This window comes from Malaya genurostris, chromosome 1 (assembly GCF_030247185.1).
Source record: "Malaya genurostris strain Urasoe2022 chromosome 1, Malgen_1.1, whole genome shotgun sequence".
In the NCBI taxonomy this organism is placed as follows: Eukaryota; Metazoa; Arthropoda; class Insecta; order Diptera; family Culicidae; genus Malaya; species Malaya genurostris.
This window is the reverse complement of record NC_080570.1, coordinates 159,772,068-159,791,903: the sequence shown is the minus strand read 5'-3', so window position 1 is coordinate 159,791,903 and position 19,836 is coordinate 159,772,068. Positions and strand designations below refer to the sequence as shown.

The window sequence follows — 19,836 nt, the reverse complement described above, 5'->3', positions numbered from 1 at the left end:
TTACCCTGTAATATTTAGTCTAAAATTGTGACAGTTGATTGAACATTCCATGAAATGTCGACGTAAGTTTCACTTCAGAGTTTACAGTTATTTAGGGTACTTCCAGAGCCGGTATTCAGGAACCAGCATAACCCAAACCAATTCGTATGGCCAAAAACGAATAAATTGCAATAGTTTTGAGTCCAACTTTCAAGTTTTTTGGAATTGTCACCTTCTACATCGGTTCGAATTTTGAAATTTGATCACTCTGTAATTCTAGAATCGGAAGTCAGAATCGGATAAAATTGACCAATTTTGTATGGGACCGTAAGTCCTTTAATTTGAATTTTCGTTTTTGAAATTCGAGTTGGCATTTCTTGAGAAAACGAGTGAGCTTTGAGAAACGATTCGGACTGGAACCAGAATTCGAAAATCGATGTAGCCGAAGTCAGTTAAATTCACCTAAGGAGCTGTACAGTTTACATTTGAATCAAAATGTTTGAAAATCAGTGCAGACATCTTTGAGAAATCGTAGTACCTTCTGAATCAAAAATTGAAAAACACTAAAACTGAAATAAGTTCATTTGGTTATGAATTATCCAAATCTGCAAACCCGATAACCTGATTAATTTACGTGGAATAGACATTTCTATACTAATCACCCTGAATCTTCTAAACCGGAAGTCAGATCTGAGTAAAAAGCGAGATGTTTTATAGGATCTTAAGGCCTTCAATTTGAATCTTAGATGGTTCTTAGATTCAATTTGAATCTTAGATCGATTCAGCCAACTACGAGCAAAATTAGTTATATTATTTTAAATGGATCCAAATGAAATTCAGGATGCTTGTTTGGGAGTATACGGCTTCTCAGATGAATCAGAATTTGTAGAAAACGGTCGAGTCACCTCCGAGAATATTGAGCGAAATTATTTGTCACACACATATTTGCTGATCTCGACGAACTGATTCGAATGGTATATGGGTGTTATGTTCTTCCAGCATTTATTGCTGTAAGTAGTTTAAATAAATTTAATCATGGCATTGTTCTCAACTCGGAAATGCTGCCATCATCTGGTTTATATATATCATATTCGAACGTTTATTATTGTTATTGTTGCCAAAAACGAACCGTGCTAAAATCGGTTCGAGGCAAATTACCATGAAAAAAGATGCTATACACAGTCTTTTTGTTACTTAGAAATAATTGTATGTAACAGTATAAAGAATCGTGTTTCACTTTGCTCAGAAAAATCGCTTTATCACTAAGTGCGTGAAACTCCTACTACTGGAATATGTCCTACCCAAAAATATCGATATCTCCGTTAAAAATGGACGGATTTTAACAATCTATGGCTTGTTGGATAGCTATCACCGTGCGGAATCTAAGTCTGAAAACACATTCTGGTTTCAAGGTCAATTGTGACAGATATTGTCAAAAAACTGAAAATTTTGACATAAAACTTCATATAACTCAAAAAGTAAACATCCGATCTCAAAACCATTCAATAGCGTTCTGGGTGACGGGGAGACCTTTCATTTGCGACTAGTTTGATCAAAATCGGTCCAGCCATCTCTGAGATCTCGACCTCTTAGTTGACAACACACATACGGACACACACACATACACACACACACACACACACACACACACACACAAACACACACACACACAGACATTTGCTCAGTTCGTTGAGCTGAATCGATTGGTATATGTAACTCGGCCCTCCGGGCCTCGGAAAATTTTTCGAAAGTTTGAGCGAATTCTATACCTATTTTTTATACTTATAAAAAAAGGTAAAAATGTAACCATAAAAAATGTCTCACAAATGTTCAAACTACTTACACCTCACAGTTCACCATTTTCAAAATTGAATTTTTCACACCGGGAATACACGTGAATTATTTGATGTTTGGTCAATTCACGTAAACGAACCGATGATACTCTATTAATTTTAGGGGATGTTCGTGATTTTTCAAGTGATTTTAATGTGAATTTTTATTTGTGTGTCAAGATAATGAGCACGCTTACTTGTGGTTCTAAAGAATTAGATCAAAAGTCGCACTGTTCCGTAAAAACCATACTTACCCAAAATTGAATACAACGGGTATTACGACATTTTGGATCAATAAGCTTCTCGAAAAATTTGAGTAGATATTACTCCCGTTTTGTTGACATTTGTAAATGAGTATAAAGTTCCAAAGACATTGGAAATCTATTCATGCTTCACAGTGTATTTATATGTACAAATGTACACAAGCATTTTAATGTATTTTACTTACAAACTAGAGCCTGATACGCTCTATCTAGCTCGCTATCTAAAACACTTTATTTTTTCCATCCTGAATTTTGGTAAACTTTTTACTACTCATTCGGGTCGGGTACGGGTACAGGTAATTTTTAATCGGGTACGGGTCGGGTACGGGTAAAATTTTTTATTTTTTATCGGGTACGGGTCGGGTACGGGTAATTTTTTTTTATTATTGACCGGGTACGGGTCGGGTACGGGTAATGTTTTAAATTTTTAATCGGGTACGGGTCGGGTACGGGTAATTTTTTTTGCTGATCACTCGGGTACGGGTCGGGTTCGGGTATAAGAATTTCTATACCCGACCATCTCTATTCACAATCTGCAAATGGCGACGAACGCTTCTTAAAAGCAAGGCTTCGTGACCCGAAAATAATGCACGTCGTCCGTCTGTATTTGTCATACATGAAAAATCAACAACCTACAGTATGCATCGAGGGTATGACACCAACTAGTATAAAAATGCTATTAGCATCAGAAGGCCTTCCAACAACACCTGACCACCTCCTACGAATCTTCATCGAAGTGCATCAGGAATATGGAATGAAACCTAAGGAAGCGCTGGCCGACCTGGACTCTTATGGGAAATTTTTGACAAGTGAACGTACCCGCCGACTCCAACTAATCCGGGAAGCCGAACACAATTTTACAAGGCCGAATTTTCGGAAATAACGACGCCCTTTGACGAAGGAATAGAAACAAGAATTAGTAATGTAAGTATTCCAGAATTCTCAAAAACTTCTTCGCTTCACAAACAAAATGTGACTGAAATTTTGGTCTATTGCCAAAATTTCAACCGCATGAAAAGCCCGGCCAAAATGAAAGAAATTCACCAAAATTTAATAACCTCCTCTTTCGACGTAATCCTTGGAACTGAAAGCAGCTGGGATGAAAGTGTAAGAAGCGAAGAAGTATTTGGAAATAATTTTAACGTATTTCGGCACGACCGAAATTTATCTCTCTGTCAGAAAAAATCTGGAGGTGGAGTCCTTATAGCCATTAACTCTTGCTTTACTTCTGAAGAAATTATTACTCCTAAATATAAAGAATTTGAGCATGTATGGGCCAAAGTCTCAATATTGGGAGAAGAACATATTTACTGCTCTGTCTACTTCCCACCCGAAAATGCGAACAAATTCTCTTTTGAATTATTCTTTCAATCTTTAGACACAATTATTTCGAATATGGAACCTGAAGTAAAGCTTAATATTTTTGGCGACTTCAATCAACGTAATGCGGACTTCATTTCTGACATTGAAAATGAATCAATCTTACTTCCAGTCGTAGGAGAAAACGAAACATTGCACTACTTTTTCGACAAAATTTCTAATTTTGGTCTACATCAAGTAAACTCCGTAAAAAATCAACAAAACGCATATTTAGACCTTCTTTTCACAAATTGCACAGAAGACTTTTGTGTGAATGCATCAAACCTGCCATTATGGAAAAATGAAGCATTTCACACCGCAATTGAATATTCATTATTTACACACAATGCATCCCTTCCCTACGACTTGGAATATGAGGAAGTGCCGGAATACAATAAAATTGACTTTGAAGTAGTCAAGTGTAGACTAAGTATAATAAATTGGCGGAACATACTGAGTACAGAAGGAAATGTCGACGTCGAAGTAAACAAAGCAAACAAATTTTATCACATTATAAACAAAATATTAGCCGAAACTTTGCCTATGAAAAGAAGAAGAAAAAATCATAACAGCAAATTACCTGTATGGTTCAATTCACAACTAAAACATTTGAAAAATAGGAAACAAAAAGCACACAAAACTTACAAACAAGAAAAAAGTGACGCTCATCTTCAAAATTACTTAAATCTATGCAATCAACTTAAAATAACCATTAACACAGCACATGAAGAATATAACCGCAAAATTGAAAACGAAATAAAGACTTGCCCTAAGAACTTTTCTAACTACACAAAAACTAAACTAAAAAGCAACAATTTTCCATCTCAAATGCACCTCGACGAACATGTAGGGAAAAATAGTACAGAAATCTGCAATCACTTTGCAAATTTTTTCCAAGAAGTATATACATCTTATTCAGAAACTGACCGTGACCGTGAATACTTCTCTTTCATACCTGCATTTTCCAACTCCATCTCTGTAAACTATCTATCAGAACATGACATTTCGACAGCACTGAAAAACTTAGACGCCTCAAAAGGACCCGGACCGGACAGTATACCACCAATATTTTTAAAAAATCTTGCTGAAGAACTTACACTACCACTACAACTACTTTTTACCCTATCACTTAATAAATGTACTTTTCCTAAAGCATGGAAATCTTCCTTTCTTGTACCAATATTTAAATCTGGTGCAAAATCTAACATTCGGAACTACCGTGGAATAGCCATTATCTCATGCATTCCAAAATTATTTGAAAAAATTGTAAATGAAAAACTTTTTCATCAACTTAAAAATGTAATAACAAACAAACAACATGGCTTTTTTAAAGGCCGCTCAACTAGAACAAATCTTTTAGAATTTATGACATTCACTCTGAATGCAATGGACGCCGGAAACTACGTAGAAACTCTTTACACTGACTTTAGCAAAGCCTTCGACCGTATTGACATACCTTTACTTCTACACAAACTACAAAAATATGGCATAAAACATACTCTTCTTGAATGGCTCAAATCATACTTAACGAATCGTGTACAGGTAGTCCGCTTCCAAAACATTCTGTCTGAACCAATTAATGTAACATCTGGCGTACCTCAGGGTTCTCACTTAGGGCCTCTCCTTTTCATTTTACATATAAACGACATTTCCTTCATACTCAACAATCTGAAAGTGCTTATATATGCCGACGACATGAAACTCTTCATGGAAATAAAAAATATCAACGACGCTGTAATATTCCAGAACGAAATCAATCTATTCTACATTTGGTGCTGCAAAAGTCTACTCCAACTTAATGTAAAAAAATGTAACTCAATAACTTTCAGTAGGAAAAATGAAACTATACCCACAAACATACATCTAGGAAATCAACTTGTAGAAAAATGTAAAATTGTAAGAGATTTAGGGGTAATCTTAGACTCCAAGCTCACTTTTGTGGAACACTACAATACCATAATCAATAAAGCTAATAGCATGCTGGGCTTTATTAAACGCTTCAGTCATAACTTTCAGGACCCATACACAATTAAATTATTATACACTCACTAAATTTCTGTTTGAGCTGTTAGTAGAATGTTGTCACTAATAGTACTGTTGTTGTACCGTTGAATTCCACTATGTTATATCACGTCATTACACTCTCACAAAGTCACTATTTTCACAGTCACTATTTTTCCGAAAGTGTATCAAACGTTATAATACAGATACGTATTTCGGAATGCTATTTGCATCCTTCTTCAGTAAACTTATAAAACCGATACACTGAAGAAGGATGCAAATAGCATTCCGAAATACGTATCTGTATTATAACGTTTGATACACTTTCGGAAAAATAGTGACTGTGAAAATAGTGACTTTGTGAGAGTGTAATGACGTGATATAACATAGTGGAATTCAACGGTACAACAACAGTACTATTAGTTATTATACACTACATATGTCAGACCTATTTTGGAATATTGCAGCCTAGTATGGAATCCATACAATATTATTCACGAAGAACGCATCGAATCTATTCAAAAACAATTTCTTTTATATGCACTTCGTAAATTAAACTGGACAGCATTTCCTTTACCACCATATGAAGCACGCTGCATGCTCATCAATATACAAACACTTAAAGAACGCCGCGACTTTGCAATGCTTTATTTTATCAGCGACATTATTTCTCAACGCATTCAATCAGCTCCATTATTATCGCAATTAAATTTTTATATACCTAGCCGTCAATTACGTTCCAGGAAATTATTTTTAGAAAAACAAGCTAGAACAAATTATGCAAAATACAGTCCAGTCAATCGAATAATGCGCCATTACAATCAATACTGCGAATATTATGACCTTACTATGTTTAAAAATCAAATTAAATCTCAGCTTTGTCGTAGAAATAATGCGTAGTATGTAAGTGAACATTGTAAACAATTTATATGTAATCTACATTTGCTTGACGAAATAAATAAATAAATAAATAGATACTCAAAGAAGCGATTTCTACCCTTTCCTATGCAGCCTATAGAGAAGGGTAGGGTATTTGAACCTGAAACCCGACCCAAAAACTAACCTGAAGGTCATTTCTACAGGTGCCAAAACTTGCTCCAGATTGAAACATTCGTCAATTTTGCTTCGGAAGAATACTAAACGGCGACCATCCGAGTCGCTTGTATATATCTTCAAGCGAGAAAGGGCTTGTAAAATTAAGGAAATAATCATCTCTTGTCTACTATCAGATGATACTGTTGATGAATTTAAGAAAATAAATGCTAGTTATTTTACAAAAAGGATGCATTCTACAGAAGTATTTGAAAAATTTCATCGTTATTTTCTGTTTTGTCATCGATTTATTCATTTAGGGGTTTGGTACCTCATGTGTACCGTTTTGTGCTAAAGTGCACATAACTAGTTTTCATTTTTTTACGTTTCGCATTCAGCTCATCAGTGCGTCAGCAGTTTATGTTGAACTGCTAACGCCACCTAACGGTTTATTGATTTTTAGTTGGTTTGGCGTAAAGTCATCATAACTAAGTTCAGTTTTGCAATGATTAAGTGATCAAGTAATAACATATATTGAAGAAGCCAAATGGAATGAGAAACTTACAGAAAAGATGATTTTTTGATTTAAAAAAAAAAGATACGCTCAGAAACAGGACTCGAACCTGCGTTCTTAGGCAAACCGTGCATAAACGTTTACCATTTCCGCCACCCTGAGCTATGATAGACACATTTCCATAATAACATCTCAGTTAGCCGCCTCACGACCGGTACCCCTTATATCCAAACATCTTCTCAGTTCATCAGACAACAAACACTAGTCTTCTCGCTCTATACCTGTTTTCCGCTCAAGCACTGAGTAGGAGAGTATATTTATAATCGCTTGTGGCCTTCTCTACAGCGATGTCAGATCTACGGAAATCTCCGTAGATCTACGGATTCGAACATTTTCTACGGATCTACGGATCCGTAAAAAAAATCTACTGATCCGTAAACAAAGTCACTGGGGGCCAAATCTGGAGAATACGGTGGATGAGGGAGCAATTCGAAGCCCGATTCGTTCAATTTCAGCATGGTTTTCATCGACTTGTGACACGTTGCATTGTCTTGATGAAACAAAACTTTTTTCTTCTTCAAATGAGGCCGTTTTTTTTTAAATTTCGTCCTTCAAACGCTCTAATAACGCTATATAATAGTCACTGTTGATGGTTTTTCCCTTTTCAAGGTAGTCGATGAAAATTATACCATGCGAATCCCAAAATACAGACGCCATAACCTTACCGACCGATTGTTGAGTCTTTCCACGCTTTGGGGTCGGTTCATCGCGTGCAGTCCACTCAGCTGACTGTCGATTGGACTCCGGAGTGAAGTGATGGAGCCATGTTTCGTCCATTGTTATATATCGACGAAAAAAATCGGTTTTATTTCGATATAACAGCTCCAAACACTGCTCAGAATCATCAATTCGTTGTTGTTTTTGATCGATTGTGAGCTCACGCGGCACCCATTTTGCACAAAGCTTTCTCATATCCAAATATTCGTGAATAATATGTCCAACACGTTCCTTTGATATCTTTAGGGTGTCAGCTATCTCGATCAACTTTACGGTCATTGAAAATCATTTTGTGGATTTTTTTCACGTTTTCATCGGTAACAGCCTCTTTTGGACGTCCACTGCGTTCATCGTCTTCGGTGCTCATATGACCAGTACGAAATTTTGCAAACCACTTACGAATTGTTGCTTCGCCCGGTGCGGAGTCTGGATAACACTCATCAAGCCATTTTTTGGTATCGGCGGCACTTTTGTTCATCAAAAAGTAGTGTTTCATCAACACACGAAATTCCTTTTTTTCCATTTCTTTCACAATAACAAAAGTAGCTTCACTCAAAATGCAATATCTCACAAACTAATAATCAGACAGCTGTCAAATTTATACACGTATTTTTTGAAGGTTGGTACTAACTGAAAATGGTATGTATTTAATTCTAGTGGCGCCCTCTCATAAAAACGATACGAACTTTTCAGCCGATCTGTTACGGAAACTAGTTTTGTCAGGCGAGCAAAAAAAAAAAGCTTTTCACCGTGCGAGCTTCCGAGAAAAATGCCAATCTACGGAAATGACACTATTACTATCTGGCATCGCTGCTTCTCTACTGTGCCAGTCGCTGCCTGGCTATCGTCAGCGACAGACCCTATGAAGACTGTTTTGATAGTCTGCCCTTTCCTGCCAGAAGCAGATTGTTACGGAAAATTAAATTTCGTAATTGTTTTTAACGATTTATTGTTTCTCAGTTGGTTTGACGTAAAGTTGCCATAACTAAATTTAGTTTTTGCAATAATTAAGTATAAATATACATTAAAGAAGCCAAATGAATGGGATCTATCATAGCTCAGGGTGGCGGAAATGGAAAACGCTTCTGGATGGTTTGCATAAGAACGCAGGTTCGAGTCCTGCCTCTCAGTGTATCTTTTTCCAAAATAAAAACATCTTTTCGGCGATTCATTTGGCTTCTTTAATATATGTTTCCATTTAATCATTGCAAAAACTCATATTATCATCATTAATTCATTTTGAAAATAAACCCGATTACATATTTTTACATGTTTACCATCTCTTTCCGCTCAGGTGACCAAATAATCGCCGATAGTGACTGGCAGCAGGCGCCAGCGATCGCCATCGAATCCGGCGCTTCGGCTTCGGCTGCTGGAAAAACTGCCGGTGGTGTGAAACGCAATCCCTGTTCCATCGGTGCTTGGTACAGATCTACCGGAAAAAAGTGCCGAAAGTCCCAGCATAGCAGCTCCGGTTCTTCATCGTCGTCATCGTTTCTGGCCGGAACCGTCGCAGCAACCGATCAGGTGAGCGTTCTACAGGGGTGGTTCTACAAGGTTCTGTGTTAAGCTCAAATGTCGACATCTGGTTAATGATAGGGAACAAACGAAGAGGTCGATGATTGTGTATGGTTGTGAATGTAACTTGCGATATCTGATCAATTGAGCAAATAATGAAATCGTAGGTACTTTAGCTACGGGTCCTTTGATAGAGCATTTTCTCGGTCGAAAGAAAATATCTAATTTAAAGTTCTGTCTTAGTTTTCAATATTTGTCTTGTTTCTGTGTTGAAAAAAAAATAATACTAATAATAAGACTTTAACTCGTTAACGAAACAGTTCCAATAGGCACATTTTTTTCTGCCCTCAACTAGAATTTAGTTTTGAATAAAAATTCACGCCACAACACCAGAACCAGGTCCAATTGCTCAAACTCTAATCCAGCCCATCTTTTGTTTTCGCACAGGTCCTATTCAAATTAGTCCAGCGTCTGGCGTCGCTCCGAGGCGCCGGCGGAAGCAGCGCCAGCTCTCACCATAAAAGGAACTGCAAAACCACTAAAAACCAAAACCAAAGTGAGAGTAATTTCGCGGTCACTTCCAGTGCCGGTAGTGAAAACAAATGTGCCATTCCGCGGCATTCGCCATCGACGCCATCAGTGCCACTCAGTCAGAAGCAGCAGCAGCAGCAGGACTCCGGTAGTGAAGTACCCAGTAAAAAGGTTCGTTGCTTGCGGGAGGAACGGGGAGCAGCAGAAAAAGAAGAAGAAGATCAACTGCCGAACTCTGGTAATTACCATACTCAGTTTGTCCTGCTAGTCGAAAACGAACAGCCAAAGTCCAGTGCTAATGAAATTGAGTGTAGAAGCTTAAGCGAACTGATTTCGGACCATCAACGCCCATTTCCGGACAGCGATCTAGTGCTCCGCGCTTCGTTGGATGACGACGACGACGACGACGTCGACGGTTGCGATGATGTTGCCGATGACGACGACGACGACGAAGAGAATTTAATTAAGCCTACTGGGATTAATAGTAGTGAAAATATCGCCACCATCATGGGATCCAACGTATCCCGGCATCACGAGAAAGGATTGACGGGCCGGCGGGCACAATCGACTGGTAAGTTTATAGACTAATTTTACTCGACTAGCAGTCTTTTGAAGTGAAGTGACATTCAAAAATTCAATGTTCCGTGTTCTTTTTTTTTTTTATTTTCGAAAGAATTTCTCCCTCCGGGACCGACGATCGGCCTGGGTAGGACGAAAAAATAACGCCTTTATTATGCGAAAATCGGGACAGAAAAAAAATATCAAATCGCATAAAACCCGGACCCGGACCGGGACCGGATCAGGTCCGGTCGAAGTTTTCCAATCTGTTCCACGTGCTCGAAAATAGCAGCCATCGCGCGGCGCCCGGCACGACGGGACGCGGTGTCGAATTGATGTAATTCAATTTCGTCCATTTCACCGAACTCGACGGCGTCGAAGGTTCCGAGGGACTTCGATTTTAACGTATTGCAGATTTGAAGCAAAAAGAAAAAGAAACCGACTGAAATCCAAAACCGGAAATTGCCAAACTGTAATTAAATTACCGCGCTTAAGCTTGTTGGTGCGGAAACAGAAGCTAAACAGCAACAGTGATTAAATTTAACAGTTCAACTTTTCCGAATGATGATGGATCCGACGGGAGTTCGTTTCAGCTTACCTGTATGTTTGACTGTGTGTGTGTGTTTGTAACCTGCAGCTGTTCCCTCGGAACTTTTCATTTGACCGGTTCTCAACTTTTTATCGTTGGTTATTCCCACCGCTGCTTTTGATAGGATTTTATTAAAAAAAACATATTTTGCCTTGGGCATTCCAAACTGGGGATGGATTTTTGATCAATTTAAAACAAACTAAAACATTGTATTCGATTCCGAACACCAGCTCTCGGAGTGGCATATATCTGGTGTTTCTGAAATTTGTTATTAATTTTTTCTGTGTGCAACATATGCTTCCTGAAAGTTAGTCTTATATTATTTTGTCGGTTTTTACTGGTAAAACATTTGGATAAAATGCTTCATACATAAAAAATTGTTCACGTTCCTTCCTACGTCATCTTACGACAAGGCGTCCTGTACTTGCGGAGAATCATTGGTAACCTATGAAAATCAACTGGTTAAATGTCAGTTTAGCCGTACCCCTGCTTATTACAGAAACAACAATACAACTAAGTTAACCAATAACAACCACTGAAGATCGAAACAACAGCGAACGTTATACAACAAATTGGGATATATTATATCGGTACACTGAGGTCTCTTTTTACGCGGAAATTTGCGTAAATATCTGCAAAACTAAAAAAAACTCTTTTGATGTGGAACACATCTTTATTTTCTGTATACGGGTGCAAATTAGAAATTCAAGGGTAAATACAAGTAAAGACTTGTAAAATCTTGCTGAAGAACTTACACTACCACTACAACTACTTTTTAACTTATCACTTAATAAATGTACTTTTCCTAAAGCATGGAAATCTTCCTTTCTTGTACCAATATTTAAATCTGGTGCAAAATCTAACATTCGGAACTACCGTGGAATAGCCATTATCTCATGCATTCCAAAATTATTTGAAAAAATTGCAAACGAAAAACTTTTTCATCAACTTAAAAATGTAATAACAAACAAACAACATGGCTTTTTTAAAGGCCGCTCAACTAGAACAAATCTTTTAGAATTTATGACATTCACTCTGAATGCAATGGACGCCGGAAACTACGTAGAAACTCTTTACACTGACTTTAGCAAAGCCTTCGACCGTATTGACATACCTTTACTTCTACACAAACTACAAAAATATGGCATAAAACATACTCTTCTTGAATGGCTCAAATCATACTTAACGAATCGTGTACAGGTAGTCCGCTTCCAAAACATTCTGTCTGAACCAATTAATGTAACATCTGGCGTACCTCAGGGTTCTCACTTAGGGCCTCTCCTTTTCATTTTACATATAAACGACATTTCCTTCATACTCAACAATCTGAAAGTGCTTATATATGCCGACGACATGAAACTCTTCATGGAAATAAAAAATATCAACGACGCTGTAATATTCCAGAACGAAATCAATCTATTCCACATTTGGTGCTGCAAAAGTCTACTTCAACTCAATGTGAAAAAATGTAACTCAATAACTTTCAGTACGAAAAATGAAACTATATCCACAAACATACATCTAGGAAATCAACTTGTAAGAAAAATGTAAAATTGTAAGAGATTTAGGCGTAATCTCGTATTTTGGAATATTGCAGCCTAGTATGAAATCCATACAATATTATTCACGAAGAGCGCATCGAATCTATTCAAAAACAATTTCTTTTATATGCACTTCGTAAATTAAACTGGACAGCATTTCCTTTACCACCATATGAAGCACGCTGCATGCTCATCAATATTCAAACACTTAAAGAACGCCGTGACCTTGCAATGCTTTATTTTATCAGCGACATTATTTCTCAACGCATTCAATCACCTTCTTTATTATCGCAACTAAATTTTTATACACCTAGCCGTCAATTACGAACCAGGAAATTAATTTTAGAAAGAAACACTAGAACAAATTATGCAAAATATAGCCCAATCAATCGTATAATGCGCCACTACAATCAATATTGCGAATATCTTGACCTTGGTATGTCCAAAAATGAAATGAAATTACAGCTTAGTCGTAGAAATAATGCGTAGTATCTAAGTAAACATTGTAAACCATTTACATGTAGTCTACATTTGCTTGACGAAATAAAAAAAAAAGTATGGACGCACTTTAATTTCGCTGTAAATAATTCACAAGTGTTAGATATTCAAATTTTATTCGATGTACTGATAATATTAGACTACAACAACAGATTATTATTCTCAACATTTGCTACTTAGCCATTGTAGATTAGCTGGCGCACCTTCTTGCGAACGTTCCTCATTAAATTCCGTACAGACTTCTTGGCGACAAGTTTTGACACTTTTTTCCAATCTTCGAACTTCGAACTGTTGAATGGTTTCGGCTGCCGAGACATGTTTCCTAAGATGTGCCTTCGTTAATGCCCAAAATTCCTCAATTGGTTGAAGTTGTGAGCAATTTGGTGGATTCATGTCTTTTGGGACGAAAGTGACATTTTTGGTAGTATACCATTCTACGGTTGATTTCGAGTAGTGACAAGAAGCAGAATCTGGCCAGAAGACAACAGGATCCCTGTGGCTTCGAATCATGGGTAGAAGTCGTTTTTGTAAACATTCCTTGATGTATATTTCGCTGTTCATTGAAGTAGTGGTGATCAAGGGTTTCGAAATCTTACCGCAGTTACAAATTCCTTGCCAGACCATAGCTTTCTTACCAAATTTTTCGACTTCAATCGATGTCTCGGACTGGTTTAACACTTGCCCTTCTCGCATCGTATAATATTGTGGTCCCGGCAAGGATTTGTAATCGAGTTTCACGTAGGTTTCGTCGTCCATGATTATGCAGTACAAAGCCTGATCGATGCTTCTTGTTTCGGACTACGTTTTGGTTGTTTCTGCTTCTTATAGGTTCGAAGATTCAAACGTTTTTTAGTACGAAGAACATTTGACTTCGTAGTGCCCACTTTTTTTACCACATCCCGAACTAAAACCTCTTTCTTTTGCTCGAACGCCTTTCAGTATACGTTTATCCCGTTTTCGGTTTATCCTCAAAGGTGTTATCCTCACCGAACTTCCTGATTGCATTTCGCACGGCTTTTTCACTTATTCCTTCCATTGTTGCTATCTTTCTCAGTGACAGTCCGCGTTCTGTGCACCATTTCTGCACAATTTTGCGACGTTGTTCTGCTGAGAGTCCACGCATTTCGAAACAAACTAATGAAAACGAATAAACAACTGCACAAGTGGTTAGAGAAGAGTGTAAACAACCGGACGCAGCCATAAAAATTGACAGATTCTGAATCATTGCGAAATGGCAGCGGTTTTTGGTTGCGTCTATACTTTCTGGGACATGCATTTCATAAACCAGATTCAGAATTCAGCTTCAGAATGCAGGTCTAAGACTTGGTTCTTAAGTTTAGTTTCTCAATTCTACAAGTGTAACTGAATTTTGTTGCCAAATTTCGGACTCGAATTTTAAAACTTAAACCCGGACCGGAATTCAGTAACTGAAAATCAACTGCCAACCAGAATCCAGTTCCTGAGTTCAGTTTCTAAATTCATATATGTTGAGCTGCTAACGCCACTTAACGATAAACCACTAGAAATACCGTTTCGTTGCAAAAAAAAATGATTTGCAAACAGTACTATCCGTAAAGTGACAGTATCAGTTTAATATAAACTGCTAATGCACTGGTAAGTGGAAGACGAAACGAAAAAATAAGAAATATTTATGAGCACTAAATCGATTCCTTTGCGGTACTCTAAATAACGCACATTATTCGGTACTGGGAAATCATTTTATTTCCGTAAAAAAACATGCGGTCTCAAGTTCTGCTTTTTTTCGAAAATTTAAATAAGTGTACAAAATAACCAATCGTGATCGTTTGCTTGTTGATTATTGTGAAATTTCTATTGAATCGGAATTTGAACAATTCCGTTTGAACAAAAAAAAAATGCCAAAAATTGCATTCGATTAGATGGCAAAAAAAAAACAAACCGAAAACAGTCTCAAATCTCGAAGCTTGCCTGGATTTTCAGCAACTCGTTGTCATTGCCTGGAGTTCCGAAACCCCGATACTCTGCCAACCCCAGTGCTAATTAATATTGTAATTTAATTACACGAGACAAGCCCACGCCTGCTACGAGATTCACGCAACGCGAAGCAGATGCCGTCCGTCGGTTGGTCGGTCTGTCGGTCGGTCGGTGTCCCAAATTCGAACCAAAAAGTAACCGAAGCTCCCGACTAAGCGGAACCGGTTTCCGGTTCATTGCGTTGTCGTCGTTGGCACGGGGTACGTGAGCAAATTCCACCATCGGATGCACGTGGAGACCGCTTTTCTATTTGCCATTTCGAACCTCGTTCGGAGTTGCTCCTCGTAAATAAGAGGAGTTAAATTGAAATTAAAGGATTAATATTAAAACTTGCCCCGGGCAGCTGCACTTTTCCGTCGGAAGTTGGTTCGCGGTGGGATTCAACCGTAAAACAGCTGGTTTTGCTAGGAACTGAATGTGTTTACCATTTTTTTTTGCCATTTGCCTGCTCCACCGAATGCAAGCAACCTCACGGAGACGCACGGTAGCTTGTAAAATATTCCAAACGAGAGTGTCCGGTCGTAGTGCAAATTTAATTAAAACTTACGAATCGTGATCGGGTCGACTGGATCCATTCAGGGAACTGGGAACAAAATACAAAAAAAATAACCGAAACGAGCCGCGTCATATGATAGCAAATTAAGATGATTCTCAATTTCGGCGAATGGACCGAGACCGGCATTACCGAAAATTATCCGACCAACCGAAAGCAAGGAAACAAAGTCCATCTTCTAGACCTTTCCATCCTCGTGGACCCCGGGATAAGCTGCGGTATAATGGTTAACGAGCAAATAAAGCACCCGAAAGTAACAATTGTCCACTTTGAATGGACTCTGATGCCGATCGAAGAACACCGGACCGACCGGATCCGACCCGTCCCGTCCCAATCTGACTCCCACCCGAAAACCAAGTGACGATGATGGGAACCATCTTCATCAAACAGCCGATTACAATTTCCTCGTCCAATATTGCGTGCTTCGGCATTCGTTCATTCATTCATTCATTTGGCATTTCGTAATAAGCCCTGCCAAGTAGAAGGTGGAATTGATTGTGAATTTCCATTCGACCCCTTCCTCCTCTTGCTTGCTGTGCTTGACTTGCTTGAGTGGAACGCCGGGAATCGTTTGTTTCGAGATAAAACAAAATTAAGTACCACTCCACCGGGAGACGCTTTGTTCGGTGCTCTCAAGTTATTTCTATACCAGCTTCCGTCCGAACACACGAAACCCGCGAGACCAACGCGCGGAAGAGTAAATAGACGATTTGAAATAAATTAGCTTTCTTTTTTTTTTGCTCGTCCTTTGCACCGCCATCATCTGTTTCCGTTGCTCTCTTGTGCCATTGTTTTACTTCGTTTTGGTGAGCGGATGGTGCTTTGGAAAAATTTATTATTTTCCACGGAATCGATTTACTGCTAGAGCTGGATGACATTTCCGACTGTCATTTGTGATAAGGTTTTCCCTGTTTTTTGCATTGTCACCTACTGCGACGATTTCCAAACGAACGCAGCTGGCGCTGGACGTGGATGATGATTACTTTGCAGCTGTGGGCCCAGCCGTTATGTAAAATGTGTCCTGGGAAGGGTTTAGTGAAGTAAGTTTTTTTCGATAAGCTATGTTTTATTCCCGACCGACTGAAATGTACAATTTCTATGATATATTGTATAACACTGAAATTTGGAGCCATACTAGAATTCTGTGGTCGAACTGATGGACATTGTGTAAAACAAATTTAGCTTTTAGATCGAAGGTGGCGTCGAACAAAGATCAAGTGCGAAAAGCAAATTTTCAGGGTTGTTACGAAAAAATTCAAAATTAAAATGCGCGAAATCCGCGCGAAGTTGAAAACTAAAACGCCTAATCATGAACGATGAAACCTACGTGAAACTCGATTACAAATCCTTGCCGGGACCACAATATTAAACATTGCGAGAAGGGCAAGTGTTAAACCAGTCCGAGACATCGATTGAAGTCGAAAAATTTGGTAAGAAAGCTATGGTCGGCAAGCAATTTGTAGCTGCGGTAAAATTTCGAAACCCTTCACCACTGCTTCAATGAACAGCGAAATATACATCAAGGAATGTTTACAAAAACGACTTCTACCCATGATTCGAAGCCACAAGGATCCACTACTCGAAATCAACGGTAGAATGGTATACTATCAAAAATGTCACTTTCGTCCCAAAAGACATGAATCCACCAAATTGCCCACAACTTCGACCAATTGAGGAATTTTGGGCATTAACGAAGGCACATCTTAGGAAACATGTCTCGGCAGCCGAAACCATTCAACAGTTCGAAAAAGATTGGGAAAAAGTGTCAAAACTTGTCGCCAAGAAGGCTGTACGGAATTTATTGAGGAACGTTCGCAAGAAGGTGCGCCAGCTAGTCTACAATGGCTAAGTAGCAAATGTTGAGAATAATATTCTGTTGTTGTAGTTTTATATTATCAGTATATCGAAAAAAAAAATTGAATATCTAACACTTGTGAATTATTTACAGCGAAATCAAAGTGCGTCCATACTTTCTGGGACAGTCTTTACCACTTTTGTGGAACGATTTTTCTTTTTCTTCAAAATAGGCCTCAGTTTGAGCGATAACCTCTTCATTCGTGCGAATTTTCTTAACGTCGAGCAATTTTTTTCAGACCTGCGAACAGCCAGTAGTCGCTGGGAGCCAAATCTGGCGAATAAAGGTTGACGTGGGAACAATTCGAAGTTCAATGCATGTAGTTTTGCCATTGTTTTGATTGGCTTGTGACGGTGTGTTGTCTTGATGAAAGAAATTTTTTTCCTTTGCCCTATGCGGTCGTTTCTTTGCAATTTCAGCCTTCAAACGAACACTATATAATATTCACTGTTAATGGTATTTCCATTCTCAAGATTCTCAAGATAGTCGATAAATATTTCATCCCGCACATCTCAACATTCCGAGGCCATAACCTTTACAGCGATCGTTTTGATTTCGGGGTGAAGTGATGAATCCCTGTTTCATCCATTGTCACATATCGACGCAAAAATTCCGGTTTGTTACGTTTAAACATGGACAAGCGCCGCTCAGAATCAGCAACACTTTCTCGTTTTTGGTCAACAGCAAACACGGCATATACTGTGCGAAGAAAAAAAGGCACACTTCATCGTTCTGTAAAATAATTTATGAAAAGTATTTGGTGTTATTTTGTTTCGGAGCTCTCCTTTTTCAATGGTAAGCGAAGTCCTGGCATTACATTCCTTTTGTGGAATTTGGCCTTTCTGTTTAACAGACTTCGCAGCCGATTCTTAGTGTACAGAATCATTACATGGCTAGTACTATGAATCCTACTGACACTAAGAATCCTTCCAGGTCGGGGCTCGAACATACGACAACTGGCTTGTAAGACCAGCGTCCTATGCATTGAACCGCCAACCTGGGTCTGTTGAAACAGAAGGTCAAATTCCACTACAGGAATGTGATACCAAGGCTAGGTATCCTGGATTCTCGATTTGGGACCTGAATTGTGGACTATGGACCTGGTTTCTGAACTTGAATTCTGAAATTGGATAACATGAATTTTGAACGTAGGCCTTTGGACTTAGAACTGAATTCTGGATCTGTATTCTGAACCTTTATTCGGGACCTGAGCTCTAGATTCGGAGTCTGTATTCTGGCCCTTGACCAAATTTCTTGATCTGAATTCTGAACATGAACACGGACTCTGGTTCAAAATTTCAATCCTGAATTCTAGACCTGGATCCTAAATCTGGGTTGAATTCTGAACCTGAATTCGGAACCAGTATTGTTGACCTGAATCATGAACTTGGATAGTGAACATGGATTCGGGTACTGAATTCTGGACTTGAAATCTGAATTCGAGACCTGAAACCCGGATTTGGGATCTGAACTCTTCCTTCTTGGCCTGGATTTGAGACGTAAGTCTTGACCCTGAGTTCTAGTCCTCGATTTGAATCCATGACCTGAATTGTTGATTTGGGATCTGGATTATGGTTCTGAATTCTAATATTGGATGACATAGAAAACCAAAATACTGGCCCTGAACATGAGTTCCGTACCTTAGATTCCTAATCTAAATTCCGAACCTTAACAAAGATTCTGAGCCTAAATTCCAGTTTTAAATTCTAGACCTAGATTCTGAACTCTAAACTGGCATTGGATTTTGGATCTGAGTTCGGAACCTGGATTCTGGACCTGAATTTGAAATTAAGGAATACTTGAATTCTGGTCGTAGACTTGAACAGCGGGTCTGGATTCTTGACCTGACCTTTGGATCTTGAATTGTATTCTAAACCTGGATATGGGACCTGAGTTCTGGATTCAGAATTTGTATTTTAGTCCTGAATTTGAGTCCTAAACCTTAATTCTTGGTCTGAATTATGAACCTCAATTCGGACTCTGAACTTAGATCCCAATCCTAAATTCTAGATCTGGATCCTAAATATGGGTTGAATTCTGTGAGCCTGCCTTTGGAACCAGCATTGTTGACCTGAATCCTGAACTAGGATTTGGGTGCTGGATTTTAGATTCTGAATCTGAATTCTAGATTCAGGACCGGAAATCTGGACCCGAATTGTATACCTGAATTGTTTATTAGGGATCTGGATTATGGTCCGTTATGGGAACATGGGCGACTTTTTCACTTATTGGAGAAAGAAAGCTAATATTTTCTCAGTAAAATGGATCAGGTCCCCAACTCTTAGGGTTTTCTCGAGTAGTTCCAAAGTTTCAATTTGTTTACTATTTACTATCAAAACGGCATGGCCTGCTGAGACTCGATCTGTCAGTTCCGAATCGCATCCATTACAGGGAAAATCTCCCGGAAGGGGGGAAAACCAAAA

General features: G+C 38.5%; 1 protein-coding gene across 4 annotated transcripts in view; it reads left to right on the top strand.

Annotated features, from left to right (window-relative positions):
- LOC131426486 (uncharacterized) overlaps positions 1-19,836 on the top strand; it is a 570,323-nt gene that overhangs the window by 509,529 nt on the left and 40,958 nt on the right. For all 4 annotated transcript variants that reach the window (XM_058589253.1, XM_058589255.1, XM_058589256.1 and 1 more), the window contains 2 exons: positions 9,052-9,284; positions 9,723-10,377. In XM_058589253.1, coding sequence (XP_058445236.1) covers positions 9,052-9,284; positions 9,723-10,377 — 888 coding nt within the window. The remainder of the gene's footprint in view (positions 1-9,051; positions 9,285-9,722; positions 10,378-19,836) is intronic.